Source organism: Lampetra fluviatilis, chromosome 8 (assembly GCF_964198595.1).
Source record: "Lampetra fluviatilis chromosome 8, kcLamFluv1.1, whole genome shotgun sequence".
NCBI classification, from domain to species: domain Eukaryota; kingdom Metazoa; phylum Chordata; class Hyperoartia; order Petromyzontiformes; family Petromyzontidae; genus Lampetra; species Lampetra fluviatilis.
The window spans coordinates 11,926,944-11,943,177 of NC_136282.1; the positions used below are offsets into that span (position 1 = coordinate 11,926,944).

General features: G+C 50.7%; 1 protein-coding gene across 7 annotated transcripts in view; it reads left to right on the top strand.

Annotated features, from left to right (window-relative positions):
* The window catches only part of LOC144933883 (SH3 and multiple ankyrin repeat domains protein 2-like), a 140,999-nt gene that overhangs the window by 61,565 nt on the left and 63,200 nt on the right, over positions 1 to 16,234 (top strand). For 6 of the 7 annotated variants that reach the window (XM_078859158.1, XM_078859161.1, XM_078859160.1 and 3 more), the window contains 2 exons: positions 1,571 to 1,637; positions 13,238 to 13,323. In XM_078859158.1, the coding sequence (XP_078715284.1) occupies positions 1,571 to 1,637; positions 13,238 to 13,323 (153 nt within the window). The remainder of the gene's footprint in view (positions 1 to 1,570; positions 1,638 to 13,237; positions 13,324 to 16,234) is intronic. The other variant, XM_078859159.1, reaches the window with a different exon arrangement.

Below are 16,234 nucleotides of genomic sequence, written 5' to 3' on the forward strand. Positions count from 1 at the left end.
GACGCATGCCGGTCAAATGAATATTTAACAAGCACAAATTCAGGGCAGAACCACATTTGACGTCATTCTTTTATGTGCACCTATTGGTGGCTATGTGAGACACACAGCTTTAAAAAAAAAACACAACCTCTACTCCCAGTTTTGAGCAATTGACAGAGCCACAGGAAGGCACAACGTGAAACTCTAGGGGACACGGAACGTGCCTTGCCGTTAAGTCCATTGTTGTTTGTGGCTACGGTAGGTCCAACATTTCTGCGGGTTGCAGCAAACAACGTTTCGCACGCCGCGCCAAAACTGTCCTTTTGAATTGTGCCCTCGTATAACCAACCTGTTCCTTGCACTTGACTCCACAACAAGCAAATTAAAAACGGCACTCCAGTAACAGTCAGTGGCGGCACAGAGCTCGCTTTTGCCCAAGTGTGTCTTGGCCGAGTTCATGAACGTTCAGCCAGAGCACTGGTGTGCAGCAGACGTACCTGTCAACCCACACGGTTTGCCCGTATTCTTGTACAGGGAAATTGAGTTTTCAGGTCCATATGGGCGTACGGCAGTTTCAATACGGGCACATTTTTTTTATTTTTGTTTGTGTATCTCCCTTGTGAAGGGACTTTGTAGGATGAACCTTGAGATGTGGAAGAGGCACGGGGTGACGAAAAAGGTCTGAATTGGTCTGTAATAAGGCAGGCAGCACTGATAAGGGGTTAACAGGCATGCAGACACTTTTCAGCTTCGTGTGAATTCTGGACGATTTCCATTTTTTTTCTTCTGTCCAGGCTCCATGCCACTCTGGTTCTGGGCAACCATTCTTTTCTGTTCATCTCCCCCCCTCCCACTGCCTGCAATTTGGCAGCTTTCGTTCTCTCCTGGGCACGGTTGCTGGGACTGGCGGCAGAGCTGCTATCGTAACACGCTTTTAATTCGGCGTTTGCAAACACTGCCAACAATGCCGGCGGGCGTGCAGGCAAGCGCGCGAAATCGTGCGCCTGCAATCGTTGAGGCGAGGGAAACGGGGCTCCAAGGTGGGAGAGGGTGGGCAGGAGAGGTGGCAGTTTGAGGCTCAGGGCTGGAGGCTGGAGTACGAGAGACTAGCGGCAAGAGGCCGAGGGGATGTCCAAGTGCGTCGGGAGCCGATGTGGGGGTGAGAAAACGTGCGTGCATGCGTGCTCGCGCTCGCATGAAACGCAAGGGGTGGGGGGGAGGGGACTTGGTGTTTTTACAGACTGCTTCTCGCAAAGCAGTCTGCCCGGTCGCGAGGAGCGCATTCGGTCGCATGTCCCGCCATCGAGCGTCTCCCACGAGGGCAGAGGTTTGTCTTCTCGAGAACTGTCACGCGCGCGGAAACGTTTGTCTGCTCGGCGCCCGCTGCCACGCGTAAGACACGTGCAGCAAATCACGGCCAGAGACTCTCGTGCAGCCTGTGGCCCCGATTACCCGGCTCGCGATCGGCAGTGGCACACGGGCTCCCTTCCTTTCCCCCGGGGCAGTGCCCCCGGCTTCCATTTATTATTTACTTGCAAGGAGGTTATCCTCAGATTCGTCTTTCAATTGAAGTGTTTTTTTTTCTTTGCAGAAGACAGAACCAAGCGACTGCTGAAACACCACACGGTCAGCTCGTTTGACGGGCTTCGGAAGTCCAGGTGAGTAGAGGTTTCGGCGTTTGTGATTAGGGAGTGACCTTTGTGTGTGGGTTGATGGAGAGGCCCGCCCGTAAATGTTGGTGAAGGTTCGTGGTGTTCCCCGAGTTGGGCGAGCGGAGGCAGCCGACGTGCTCTGCAAACACTTTTGAATAAAGCGTCAGGGAGTGTGTTGGGAGTGGCATTGATAGCAGCCCCTGGCATGATAAGAAAACACCGCCCTGATAACTTACAGACTTAGAGCAGGGTGGCAGTATGTGTAGTAGGAGCAGAGAAAAGAGCCACCAACACCGTGAAAACGTTTTGCGTTTTTATAATTTTCATTGCGTAAGGCGGTGGATGTTAATGTCAGTGGTGGTGAAGGTATTTCCTTCCTCTTTGATGCACTGTTTGACCTGCTCGCCTGTAAACAAATGTATTCTCGCGCGGAATTTTGTTCGTGTAAAATACGCGTTGGGTGAGAGGATGCCCCCGCACTAATGAACTCCTCCGTGTACCTCATCGTTATTAGTAACGTATTAAAGCGCGTATAAAAGTGAAATCCGTGGAGCTGAGTGGCAACGGTTCTCTAACGTGGGAGGGATAACGATCACCAATTATCACCGGTCGTGGTTTGTTGTTGTGGGGAGAGCTGGGCACTCAAGGGGAGTTTGCACAAAGATTAAAAAAAGACAAAGATCCCCCCTGTAGCCTTTAACAGACTCTTGGGGCAAGTGCTGCCAGAGGGCGCCTATGAACGCCGGCATGGGACGCGAGGGGGTGTGTTGCCAGCACCACGCCCAGTCGTCATTGTCTCCCCATTTCTGGTGATTAAACACCGAACTCGGTTAGGTTACCTATTTAAGGCTCAGTCAACCTAGGGGAGGCCCAGGACTCGTTCAGATATTCATCACCAATGCTGTAAAGTGCGCTAAACCACGCAACTACCGCTCCCCCCAAGAGTTTGCCCACACACACACACGCACACGCGTGCATGTGCGTGCGCGTGTGCTGCTCCTGCCCATGGAGTTAATGGTCAGGATTATGATTCAGGCACCGCCGATGCAGGGGGACGGAGCATGAGTGTCTTGGTTAGCGCAATGTGTTACAAACACAAAAAACCCGAGTTCGATTCCCACAAACGGCCACCATCAACATCAAAATCTGACCTGGTCCTGGTCTCCTCTAGGTCTACTCAGCCTTAAATAAGTATCAGGTGTGATGTGTATACATCAGCACTAAGAAGACAATGGCAGCCGTGCCGACCACACAAACCGCCTTGTGCGCCATGCTGGCCTTAATAGGTGCTCGCTAAACGAATTTGCCCCAACAGACTATACGGCTAGCTACCTTTGTCTTTTGTCTACCATTCGTGGAGTTAGTGACCGGGATGAAGATTGAGGGCCCCGGCCCGATTCAGCACGGCACTGATCTGCATAGCAAGAGGCACCAACAGCGAGGCGGGAAAGGCCCCCAAAGAAAATAAAGTCCGAAGCCAGACAACCCCTCACTACCCCCCCCTCATCTCGTTTCATCTCTTGGCTGCAGCGACAGCTTTTTTTGCTGAGTCAAGAGCAGGCTAGTTGTTGCGTAAGTCTTCCCTGCGCTTGATAATCCCCAACGGCTGAGCATACGCGAATGAAAATTTGCATAGCCGCCGCGGTGGCGAGATGTTAACTACCTCGCCCAGTATGCGGGTGGTCAATGGTTTGATCACGACCCTGATGCCTGTATATTTTGAGTTTGCGTGTTCTCCACATGGTTGTGTGGATTTTTCTCCGGCTCCTCCGGTTTTTCCCCTCCACGATTAGAAGCATGCGTTTAGAGTCTTTGGCTGCGATAAATTTGCATGCGATAAGCCACTTCGTCGAGCTATTGTTTGTGATAGCCATGTCGCTTCTGAAAAAGAGCAATATAACTCAGTGTGCCTTACCTGGTAAAATAAATATATCGTAGTAGTAGATGTTTGTGCGTTTTTTTGCGTTTGCGTTTGTCGAAAGCTCCATAATAAATTTGGCCATTTTCTTCCTGGACTCTGATTTGTTCTCTCGCCACTCTCATGCCCCCCCCCCACCAGCGTTGGATTAGCCTCCAGGTTGTTTGAAGATGAATACTGGGGGGCTCTGAGCAGGGCTGTGCCCATGGACATACTGTGTGTGGGGGGGGGGGGGTGCAAATCGGCACTGCTGTTGTGTGAATCCATCTCAATGACTATTGAACAATCTCACAAGCGTGAAACTACGATTATTATTTACAGCCGTTCGTCAATACAAGCACTGGATTGTCAGACCCCTTATCCATGCTGTGTCGGTCTTGATGGTTGTTTGACCGACTGTACTGCTACCAACACTGGTGCTTCGTGCGGGTTGGTGAAGGAGAGGTTGGCCCAAAATTGGTTCGGATATTACTTGCCACTGATGTGCAACTGCGCCATCGCTCCACCCGGATGGTGGAACTACTGTGGGTGATCGTCAGCAGTGTCGTAGCTTCGTCGGAATGCCTATGGTAGAACCTCACGAATTTGAGCTGGATAGGAAGCAATGGCGTTTAATGGTTTTTCCCTTCCTGTCATTCTTTGAATTGTCACGATGCAGGATTATGCTTGAAGATGTGTTTGTTTAGTTAATTTGTATTGTCTCTGTAATATATTCTGTCTAGTTGGTTCCATTAGGTTGAACATACATTGTCAAATGCTATAACGAGCTTAAATTGTAAATAATGTCTTTTCTGATACGCAAGATTCCGATGGCTCGTACCGTGAAGCGTAAGACTCGATTTTAATCAATGAATCTTTACGTACTTAATGGGTTAGCTTATTGCATGTTCTGTATTGTTGATTTAAAAGGCGGCGTTAATGATGATGACGGCGGTGGAGCAATTCACTGCGTGCACTCCGCCACCCAATGGGAGATTCACTGTAGAGCACTTGGCAGAAATTCAATTCACCGCTCAATTTGTTTGTTTGATTATTTATTTATTACGCAGGGCAGTGCCATGCCTACACGGGGGACCGCTGTTTTTTTGTTGTTACATTTTTACTATTCATTTGTGGATCCCTCTCAAGTTATTTGGACCGTACCACAGGCAAGAGCTCACATTCTCAAATCATAAAATGGGAGCCTTCAATGTACACGAATTGAGAGCAGAAGGCATGCTTGTGTGAAGCGGTCACATTAAGGTGTTGTAATAGGTGACGTTTCGGGCAAGGCTCCCTTCCCTCCCTCCCCTTCACAGCACATAAGGCAGCGCCGTTGGTGAATGTGCCGAGTTTTGTGCTTTGGTTAAACGCTGCATACGTTACCAGGAATCGAACCGTTGACTTCGTGCAACCTGGGGTGTGGGAAAAAGGTGTGAATTTCTGAGAAGCCGAGAATACTATGCTGTTGTAGCCCAGAGCATAACTTTTGATCCGCCCCTACTGGGCATCTGTCAACAAGAGCTTCATAGCTCATCGGATTTCTCCAGGAAAAAATAAAGATTCCAATTCGGACTTGTCCTCAACTTTCCTTGCACGCTTAGACTTTGGAACTTTCTCCCGTCACTACTTTTCCCCAGTGTCTTGTAACCTGAATCCATTCAACAACTCTGTTAGTTATTTACCGAGTAAGCATGCAACGTTGGGTCAATGTTAACATGTGGTTTCACGTTTACTCGGGATTTGTTGTCGTATCGTCAGAGCTGTCTGATGCTGGATTTGGTATTCCCTTCCATGACATCTTTTTCCCATGTCCCTTTATTAATAATTAGACGAATTATCATTGTCAAAGGTAACAATTGGGTTCCTGTAACCTTGTGCACTTTGATAGTGCTCCCTTTTTGCCAGCTTTGCAACTCCCTCTCAATCACCTCCCCCTCCCCCCCAGGTTCCTGTATGACCATTTTCTTAGGTTTTTTCGGTAAAGTCACGTAGGTAAAAAATCTAAATGAATAAAAGTAAAATAAAAATAAAATAAAAAATCACGACGTTTCGAAGGCAACACAAGCTTCCATCTTCAGGTGGAACCGTCACAGCACGCTTGCTGTAATCATCGTTACAGATCCTGTATGACCTGTACCGATTTTCAAGAAGCGAATTCTAATCGTCCGCTCCTGCTCTCAGTTGCCGGCGTCGTAGCCCCGGGCAATCGGCGCTCAAATGAATAATGGCCACGAGGCCACCGCGATTAGTTTGGAAAAGTTCTCCGCGACAAACGAACGGAATTATAATTGCGGCACGGCGACGAAGGGGCGTCGCGCGGCGCGACACGCGGCGGCGGCCCGCGGGCCCCTGTTCAGGCCAAGACAGCGCGCGCCCCTCTGGTGCCCGCGATAGCCACAGGAAGCGCATCCGTTAATCGCCACCCACGGAGATCTTGTGCCGTATTTAGCCACGCGGTGCACGCACGATCGCCCATAAATAGCGCGCGGGACGCGCGGGCAAAGGGGAAGGAGGGAGGGAGGGAGCGTGGAGGAATACAACAACAAAAGGACAATGTGTACGTGTATTTAAATCCGCCAGCGGGGCAGGGGGTGCGGTGAGAAAGTCGTCATCGGATTGGGTTTGCGTCAGAGGCAGCGATTTGAGCTCCTTCCTGGCTTTGGAATGGAAATGGGTTCCAACTCTGCTGATCTTGTGCTCTTCTGAGGAGGCTGGCATCGGGTGGAGCCGCGGAAGGATGAACCAAAGCCATGCTTCGTGTTTCTTTTAGAGCACGCGCGCACAAAATATAAGACGCTCCTTGTATAATGCTCATGATTTGATATTTTTACAGGTGTATCGTCATTTTTTTGACCGAATCACTCGGAGAGCGCCCAATCTCGTCACAGTTCAGATGCTCAGCAGGGGTTGAGCAAGGGTAGTGGCTGCATTGGCGACCGCCATGAATAGCAGGTGTTATAGGATGTGGGGCTAATTGTGGGCAGCACAGAACAGCACAGATAAGTTAATTGCTGTACTGTACTTCTGTGCTTTCACATCCCAGATGGGGTGATCTTGTGACCAGCTCTCATCCAGCATCAGAGTTACAGAGGGGCTGCACATCCTTATACAAATCATCTCGGCCACACCGATTAATTGAATTGTAGCATATTGAATGATTATTCACGCAGGCATCTTTTTAAGAGCGCCTGTAAGTGAGAGCTTACAGCGCCGTCAGGTTATAGCTGCTCTCGGTTGACTGGCAAGGAGCCACTTTTGAAGACAGGCCAGAAATCAGCGCGGCCCAGCAGAGAGCATTGACTCAGAGAGCATAGCGGCCTTAGAGCTGACAAAGATGACACCAATAAACGCCCACAAATATTCCTCGGGCACATAAATATTAAAAAATGTCGATTAAAATAGCGTCTTTTTTGTATTGAAATGAAATGGCGATAGTATTGTTTTAAAAAAAAATATCCAGAATAAAAAAAATAGAACAACCTTCGCAGCCCTTTGCCAATCCACTGCTGGATTAAGGCCACGTCGACCGTGGGAGTTGTTTGACCATACTTCACCTCCCACGGTGGACGGTACAGGTGGGTGGAAGGAAGTTTACTCCAGGGCGCCGATTCAAACGTTCGCCATGGAATCGAGCGCAGCTCAGCGGGCCCACAGCGCGGGACACGCGGCGCTCTCGAGAATCCGCGAGAAAGAAATATTTGAAATCCAGCGGCAATTTTTCGCGTTGTGTCTTTTTTTTATTGGGAGCTCACGGGAAAGCGGGAAAGATAGAGAGGGAATCGGGGACGAGTAACAAGGCGTTTGTTTTCTCCGCGAATGAGACGGAAGGACACCCGAGCATTTTGCAGGCACTGGAGTGAAACGGTTCTCGTGATTGCTTATTCATGCACGTTATGGGGGCCGCACGGTCACGTCATTACTCTGCACCACGCCGTCAGCCGCCGTCAGCCGCTGCTTCCACTCACAGCTGCGCCTGCAGCAGGCACACTGCGTGCATCTCTCCCGCTCTCCCTCCGCCACACACCCACGGCACTCTCCCTCCCTCCCTCCACGACCTCCATCCATCCCTCCCTCCCTCCCTCCACCACAAACCCCACCACCACCCCACACGCCATTAATATGTATCCTTATTAAAAAGCGGAATCATTAAAATAACTCCCACTGCCTCATTTATTTATTAGACGTTCTCTATCCGGGGTAATCCGATTGAGGATAATTTAAAAAAGAACTATTCTTCTTTAAACTTTACCGTGCCATTTTCAGATTAAGGTCGGTCAGGGTGTGTTTATTTATTTAGCAGGTTCATTATTTCGGTGAAGTCTCAAACTGGGCGTGCGTTTATTCCACGCACCTTCTCACAATGTATCGGAGGGTCTTTGTGCTTTTTTAGGTTAAATTTCAGTCCACAAATTTGTACAGGCACACTCGCCGAAACGTTAACTACCTCACCTGGTGCACAGGAGATCGTGGGTTCGATCTCAACCCTGATGCCTGGATATTTTGAGTTTGCATGTCTCTCTACCTGTGGTTGCATGGATTTTTCACCGGGTCCTCTGGTTTTTTCCCTCCAATTTAGAAACACGCGTTCAGAGTATCTGGATGCTATACATGCCCACGTGATGATAAGCCACTTCGCTATCATTTGTGGCCAGCTGGAAAGGAGCTATATTGCTCAGTGGACCTTATCTGGTAAATGAAAAAAAACTTTTATTTTTTTTACTTTACTCAATGCTCGTGTTAAAGAACAACCCTAAAGTGCCCTTGTGATAGTCGTTTTTTCTCTCTCTTCTTTACTTCGTTTTTTTTTCAGTCGTCGTCAGTTTCTTTCACGTGAATTCAATCGTCACGCAATCCGTCGATAACAAAGTTTGCGATCGCGTCAGGCCACAGCAGCTACGGCGGGTGCAGCCTCGTTAGTGTCACGAGGAAAAGATGAATTGCGGAAGCATAATTTTGCCTCTAATGAAATGCCTCCGCTCCTCCCATCTGGGCCAAGATTGTTCATCCAAATGCTTATTACCATGAAAATTAAATTAATTTCGCATGTGACTGGAGGTTACACCCTCTGACTTCACTCGATGGTTGGTAAATATTTCCCGGACAGGCCTTGATCACGTGGTGATGATGGAAATAACGACAACAACAACAACAACCACCATCTCCCCAAGTGGCAGACGGTGGTGGTTGCAAGCGCCGTTTCCCATTTTATAATCCTTAAATATTGACGAGGTGTGGTGGCGCTTCCAATAATTCGGTGACTTGAAGATGGGGTGAGTGCATCACGCATGCGCGGGGACCGGCAGGTTATGGACAAACCGACCTACCATGAATGTAGTGGTGTTTGCAGGAGGGCAGTACAGCAAATTTGCTATTGTCTGACTTCATCAGTGCAGGATATTAGTGCTGTCCTTGTGTGTGTGCTTGGGATGTTCTTGCAGGTGCTCCGGCTACTCTCCATTTACACAGATACGGAATCGGGAAAATTATCCCAAACAGAAACCATTCTGAGAATGAGTCTTAAGAGACTCGGAGAAGCTGGGTGGTTACAAGGGTCAAGGGGCAATGATCCGGCACCACGGAGATGATGAGTTTGAATCCGGTTAGTCATACATCATCAAGCAGAGGCTCTCAAGTATAGCGAGTTGATGATCTCATCCTGGAACACAAATTAGCTACAATTAAAGCCGATCATATTCAGTTCGTTTTCTCTATACTAAAATTAGCAAAATTCCAGAGCTCAGAGAGTTGAAAAATGTCAAAGTTTTACCACACAAACAAAACATTTCACCACAATAGGATTGTGTGAGAAAGCACGCACTCCATAAGGAGTGAATTTATGAAGGTCAGAAGTAGTTCACTGATCACTCCTTCTGTGGGCCATTTTCTCACCGTGGGGCGATACAAACTGCTCTGTAAGAGACCCAGATGGTCACTCAATCCGGCGACATATCACCAATAGCACGATTGTAATAAAAATTGGAAAGAGGCAAAATAATGAGAACAGAATAATGAAATCGGCGATTAATTTCAATGTAGCTGACGAGGGAGCCTGTTGGGACAGGCTGTCAGCAACAGCACGGGGGGGGGGCGAGGCGCTGACACGGATGTTGAGCGAGAGGTGCATAAAGCGGCTAGAGAAATGAAAAAAAAGTAAATAAAAACTAACAACCTCTGCAGGACGCGCCATAAAGAAGACTTACAGTCAGGGGAGATAGTGCAACGGCGATGATTCAGTGGTTATCGTAGCATAGCGAGTGCCCGGCGTTGCCGTTCGGCACGTGGCTACCAGGGCCACTTCCACGATGACATTTTGTCAATCTCCAGCCTCCCCTGGTCGACACGCTCGTTGTATTTTGGTTGTTCTCTCTTGTTCTTGTCGTTTTTTTCCCTCTCAATTGCATCTCGATTGCGCAATCGGCGTCGCACGTCACGAGACAGAGTGCCCGATCGCAGAGCAGTGGCAGCTTTTCGTGTTGGAGAGCGTCTCCGGAGAAGTGGATCTCACGGAGCTACCTCTGAGTTCCCTGCTTCGAGCGACCTGCCTGGTCCACGGGCAGAGTAAGAGGGCAGCCCTTCCCACTCGCTCTGCATGCGGGAATGTGCTTCGTCACCTTGGCAGCCATTTTAAATCTCAGACATGGAATTTCGCCAAATTAGGGGCGGAACGAAATTGAACACGGGGATTGTTGTGCAACTGCTGGGAACCTTGCTGTGACCATCAACTCACTAGACTTGAGAATGTCGACACGCTCTTGCTCGGATTACGACAATGCCCTTTATTTATCCAGGAAAGCTTCTCTACTGAGTCGAGACATTTTTTTTTTTCACGAGGGGTCCTGCAATGGTTACGTTCTGGCTAATTCAATGTCAATGAGTGTTTGGCTTCGAGTTCGAGGAAACCAGAGTGTCCAGAGAAAGCCCACGTACATGTGAGCGGGCAACATGAAAGCACCACCCAGATCTGTTCAACAATCCACTGCTGTGCAGCCTTCTCGTGCCGACCTCAAAACCCGAGCCCTAGTCTACGGGTCGTATTCCCATGTAGTCTCCCCGTCCACGCGCTAACTAGGCCGAACCTTGCTTAGCTACGACGGGATCGGGCACATCCAGGGGTAGTTTGTGCGTAATCTTCGGGTTAACAGCTCGTGTGTTTTTGTTACTGTCACGCAGCCGGAGAACAACACTTTAGTGGCGTGCACGGTTTTCATGAGCATGTAAACTGCTTGTTTTGACATCGTGACGATGTCGTTGTGGCGCATCGTTACATCACCGTGGCATTTACGATGCCATCGAGCCCCCCACATTTAGGGGGCTGGCTTGATGCAAGTAGGCGAGAGCGACAATTGTCGCCATCATTGTCCGAGCATTCCTTCGTCGACCATTTCAACAATCGTCGGCAAATCAGCTCGCAATCGCTTTTGTTTATTTATCTTTAAACCATAGCCACTGCTTGTAGTTCACAGAATTGCAGGTATGGTCAAAATAGCATTGTTATTTTTACCGAGTGTCGGTACATTCTCAATCATTGGCCAACTTTGGTGTTGCCTCTACAGAATTTTTGACCAGTTCACCTTTTTGTGTTGTGTCCCCCCCCACCTCTCCCATGTCCACCTGCACCCTCCCTTCACATGGACCCCTCCCTTTACCTTGGATCGCTCCCTTCACATGGACCCCTCGCTTCACCTCACCTCTCCCTTCGCTGTACCCACCACCCCGCTACCTCGTCACCCCACTACCTTGTGCCTCATGCAGCCCCCACAAAATCTGCTGTGCAAGACAGTCCGATGCATGGAGATGTCCAATAGACACGCAGGGCTTCGTGCCGCTGAAATAGTCCCAGATATTTCGGGTTTCTTTTGTTAAACGTGGCGAAATTTCAAGAGACCAGGATAGACGTCTAGTTTGCAAGAGTGACATGGGTCACTAAGCATGGCAAATAAGACATAACGAAAAATAATAAAGCACAGCAATGAAGCAAACACAAACTAAATAAATCAGCGTGGATTATATCTCTTGTCGGAGAAAAAAAGCACAAGTATAGAGAGGGGCCGGGCCTCCAGACGGACATGATCCGGCATATTGCTCGCTGACGATGGTGCTACGAAAAGCCTCATCTTTCGTTGATATTTAGTGTAAGAATTTGAAGACATTTGTGAGTAACTGAATTGCTTAAGCAAGGATTGTTTTCATACTTCGTTCTGCATGGACACATTTAGGAGAAAAACGCCACTCGCAATCGACCATTGACCTAACCAGGTGAGAAGTGAGAATCCTTCGAGTAATCAGCTTCTCTCCTCCGAGGGTTGGGCTCACCACAAAAGTTTTGGGGTCGTTATTGTGCGACGTGTGCCATTTGGCACGAAGCTAATGCCTGTTCAGTTTCGTTGCCGGGTAATTTTGAAATTGCTATCCAGCTGCCCGGCAAAAAAAAAAAAACATAGATAATCCCGCGATTGAAACATTTCTCCCGCGTAACCGCGGCGTGGCCAAGCGGCGCGGTGGGTAAGCGCTAGCAGTGAATTCACTGCAGTGCCCCGGGTCCACCTGTGTACGGCAGGCTCCGTACCACCTCCGCGTGCCAGCACTGCAGCTGCACGGTGACATCTTTTCCTCGCTTCCAAACCTCTCCCTGGCAACCTCCGTCCGCCCCTCCCCCGCCACCCCCGCTCCTTCTCAAATGCTCATGCTCGCACCCCCATCCAGCATCCCACCGCACCCCATCCTTACCCCCTCGCTGCCTCCCCCCCCTCCCTCCTCTCTTTTCCAATCTTTGCTTTCTCACTCACATTTGCTGTCTCCCTCTCCCTCACTCTCCCACCACTCCCCCCACCCCACTCTGCTTTTCGCTGCCTGCAGCCTTCATCAGAGCCAGGCTTGAGCTGTAGCGGCGAGCTTCCTTGGTCACGCTGCACAATGTAACGCCAAGCTCCGCGTCCTCTCGCTCGCTCGCTCCCCCCCCCTCTCGCTCGCTCCAAGCGTCCGTCGTCGACACCGTGATGCCGATCGGCGCGGCTGGCGGGCGGAGGTGGCGGCGGCGGCAGCGGCGGCGAGCATCCTCCCGCTTTGTCATTCGCGCCACCGCGGCGGCTGCTGCTGCTGCTGCTGCCGCGTCGTCGTCGCCGTAGTGAGAGCGGGGAACGAGGAAGGGAGAAAAAGGAAGAGCGTTGAGAGCGAGAGAGAGACTGAGAGAGAGAGAGAGCGGCGGAGCCAGGGACGGGCGTTGGAGAGGAGAGGGGGGGGCAGCGTGCAAACACAATGTCATTTGAGCGGCACCACCACCGCAGTGGCCCGGTGTGCCGGCTCGTGCGAGGCTCGTTGAGCGCGCGCTGCGTCGAAGGCGCCGGGCAGCCGGCTCGCGTCGGCATCGAAGCGTGGCCGCTGCTCTTTGTGGGGGGCCTCCCGGCTGGGCTCGGTCACCGGCTCGACGGTCGCACGCCGGCGTCTCGCTGAAGGGGGCCGGAGGTGTCGCCCCCCACCCCACCCACACCACCCATCCACCCCCCGCCGAGCCGACGCGCAGTGGTGGTGGCGGCGGCGGCGGCGGCGGTAGCGACAGGACGCGTCGTTCCACCGCGTCACAGCACGCGCGCTGCTAATATAGCCGGCCGACCGGCCGGCGTGCGAGCGAGCGAGGGCTGGATGTGTAAAGGGGGGGGCCCTATTGGAGTGCCATGACCAGCTCGCATCAGCAGTCTCTCTCTTGCAGCAGCCAGTGCCCCTTCCCGGAGCGGACCGTCGTTCTGCACAAGAAGGACAACGATGGCTTCGGCTTCGTCCTGCGAGGAGCGAAAGGTACCCGCCGCTGATTTTGGTGAATCCTGGAGAAGGAGGGGGGTGGGAAGGGTCACGGTCAGCAGCGATGATCCCTGAACTCCCCCCCCCCCCCGACTCCCATCGCCGCCGTGCCCTTAGACATCGCGGTGTCGTACGGGGGGCGGTGGGTGCGGTGTCGGGGCTACGGGTGGGGTGGTTCGTGAGAGAGAAACCTGTTTGTGAGACCCCCGTCGATAGCCCAAGTTAAGCCTCCGTCAAGGGAGCAGGAAATTACGGCAATGGCAAAAACATTCGCCGCCGCATATCAATGTGCTGCAGCGTTGGTACACCGTCGAATGCTTGTGCTAAACAATTGTTCGCTTCAATCGATGGTACATCGGCTGCATTTGTATCTTGTTCAGCGTAAGCATGCGTTGCCGGTAGCCAGCCAGCCATCACCCCTCCGTTTTATTGACGGCAATTTGTTCCGTGCGGCGTCTGCCATTCCCTTGCATGGGGCATGATGGCAATGATTTGCCGCTTTGCCTCGGAATATAATGGCGAGGTTTAGTGGCTGGAAATCGTTGCAGCGAGCCTACAACATTTTGCGCTTTGACTCAACGGAAGCGGGGTGACCCTGGTGCGCAAAATGTCTCTTGAAACCAAATGCCGTGCGCGAGTAAAATCACGTTGTCATGTGGCTTGAATGAAAATGTATAACCTTGACGTAAATATTTTAAATGTGCTCGTGTCCTGGAAGGTTGAAAAGACAAGGTGTGGGGTGGGGGGGGGGGGGGAAGAAATCCGAAACAGACACCGCCGATGTAAAATCAGACATTTTTATTCGACGTCGTGCCTCGTGTATAATTCGTTTGACGGATTTATTTAAAATCACAAGACCTACAAGACGTCGGGGAGTGACTTATTGTACTGTTGCTATCATTATTTCGTCTGCATCGACGTCGGCAGGCACGGCCGATGGTCGTTGCGCAATGACGAACGCGATCTCGCGTTCAACAACGGGTTAGCCCATTGTCGTTCCACTTCTGGATCGAAGGGGGTGCGTGGACATTTGAGTGGGGGGGTGGTTGGCGGTGGTGGTGGATCGAAGGGGGTGCGTGGACATTTGAGTGGGGGGGTGGTTGGCGGTGGTGGTGGATCGAAGGGGGTGCCTGGACGATTGAGTGGGGGGGTGGTTGGCGGTGGTGGTGGATCGAAGGGGGTGCCTGGACGATTGAGTGGGGGGGTGGTTGGCGGTGGTGGTGGATCGAAGGGGGTGCCTGGACGATTGAGTGGGGGGGTGGTTGGCGGTGGTGGTGGATCGAAGGGGGTGCCTGGACGATTGAGTGGGGGGGTGGTTGGCGGTGGTGGTGGATCGAAGGGGGTGCCTGGACGATTGAGTGGGGGGGTGGTTGGCGGTGGTGCTGGGGAGGGTGAGATTTGGGCAACCGCCAGAACTGGTTCCCATAACACTCGGCACTGATGTCGACCACAGCCAGGAATCGAACTTTGGTTGCTGGGTTTATAGCGCAGTGCGCTAACCACTGCACCACCACTCCTGCCGCCCCCTCCCTGCCATATTATACATATCTAGAAACAGCATGTATGGTTCAAATGTTATGCAACATAACCTCTGCCCATACACATCTATACACATTCCCCCCCCCGCCACCGCCACCTATGCAACCGTGTAATCCTTATGTATATCAGTATCATCAAGTTTCAGTCTTAGCGCGATGTTGGCTAAGCCTCGAGGCTTACGGCTCCGCTCGTCTCCGAGGTACAGGTCTGCTGGCTGGGTTTTACCACCGGGACCAGCACCCATCCTGAAAAGAGCCAATTACAGCTGATGAGGATTGCTGTGTGTGTGTGCTCACCACTCACTTACTCATGCCTTCACATCGCAGACAAGTGAGCTTTATTGCCTGCACAGCGGAGGTGTGTGTTAATTTCACCAACCCCCCCCCCCCCCCAACATTCATTATTGCACATCCGCGTGATTATATTTTATTGTATTTTTTACATATTTTTTTTAGTAAAAAGGTTCGTGTGGGAGGGCAATGGTGGTGCGGGGCACGAGCAAACTCTAAGCAGCAGAAGTTGAATGCCCCAAGTGGTGCAAGGGGTCAAGTATTCAAATCATCACTAACATAGGCACACTAATTAACGTAATGAATTCAATTAATCTTATCTATTTCAAGTCTGCAACAATCCTCTATCCTCTCACCGCATCTCTATTGTTGTCTGCATTTCGCTAATCTCCAGAGGTGTGGACTCGAGTCATGTGACTTGGACTCGAGTCAGACTCGAGTCATGAATTTGATGACTTGCGACTCGACTTGGACTTGCATAACAATGACTTTGTCCCACCTATGAGATGTGGACTCGAGTCATGTGACTTGGACTCGAGTCAGACTCGAGTCATGAATTTGATGACTTGCGACTCGACTTGGACTTGCATGACAATGACTTTGTCCCACCTATGAGATGTGGACTCGAGTCATGTGACTTGGACTCGAGTCAGACACTCGAGTCATGAATTTGATGACTTGCGACTCGACTTGGACTTGCATAACAATGACTTTGTCCCACCTCTGCTAATCTCACCTTCGTCTTTATATATATTGTAATAGGTTTTTACCCTTTCAACTGGTACAAAAACTGACACTTTTATACAAGGCATCATGTTTGCAATAACCACAACACAAGCAGTCAAAATGCAAACAAAAAGAAACAACTCTGATGATGATAATGATATGCACTGTCCTTGAAGTTGATTGGTCCACACCAGTTTAAAGGGTAAAAACCTACTACTATATTTTGCCACTGGTAAAGGAGGTCTCATAGTTGATATATATTGTCGCTATCTCTTATACATGCCGCACCTCCGATGAGCACGGTTGGCTACGTACGGTGTGAAAGAAGTTCAACATACTGTACGCACATATAC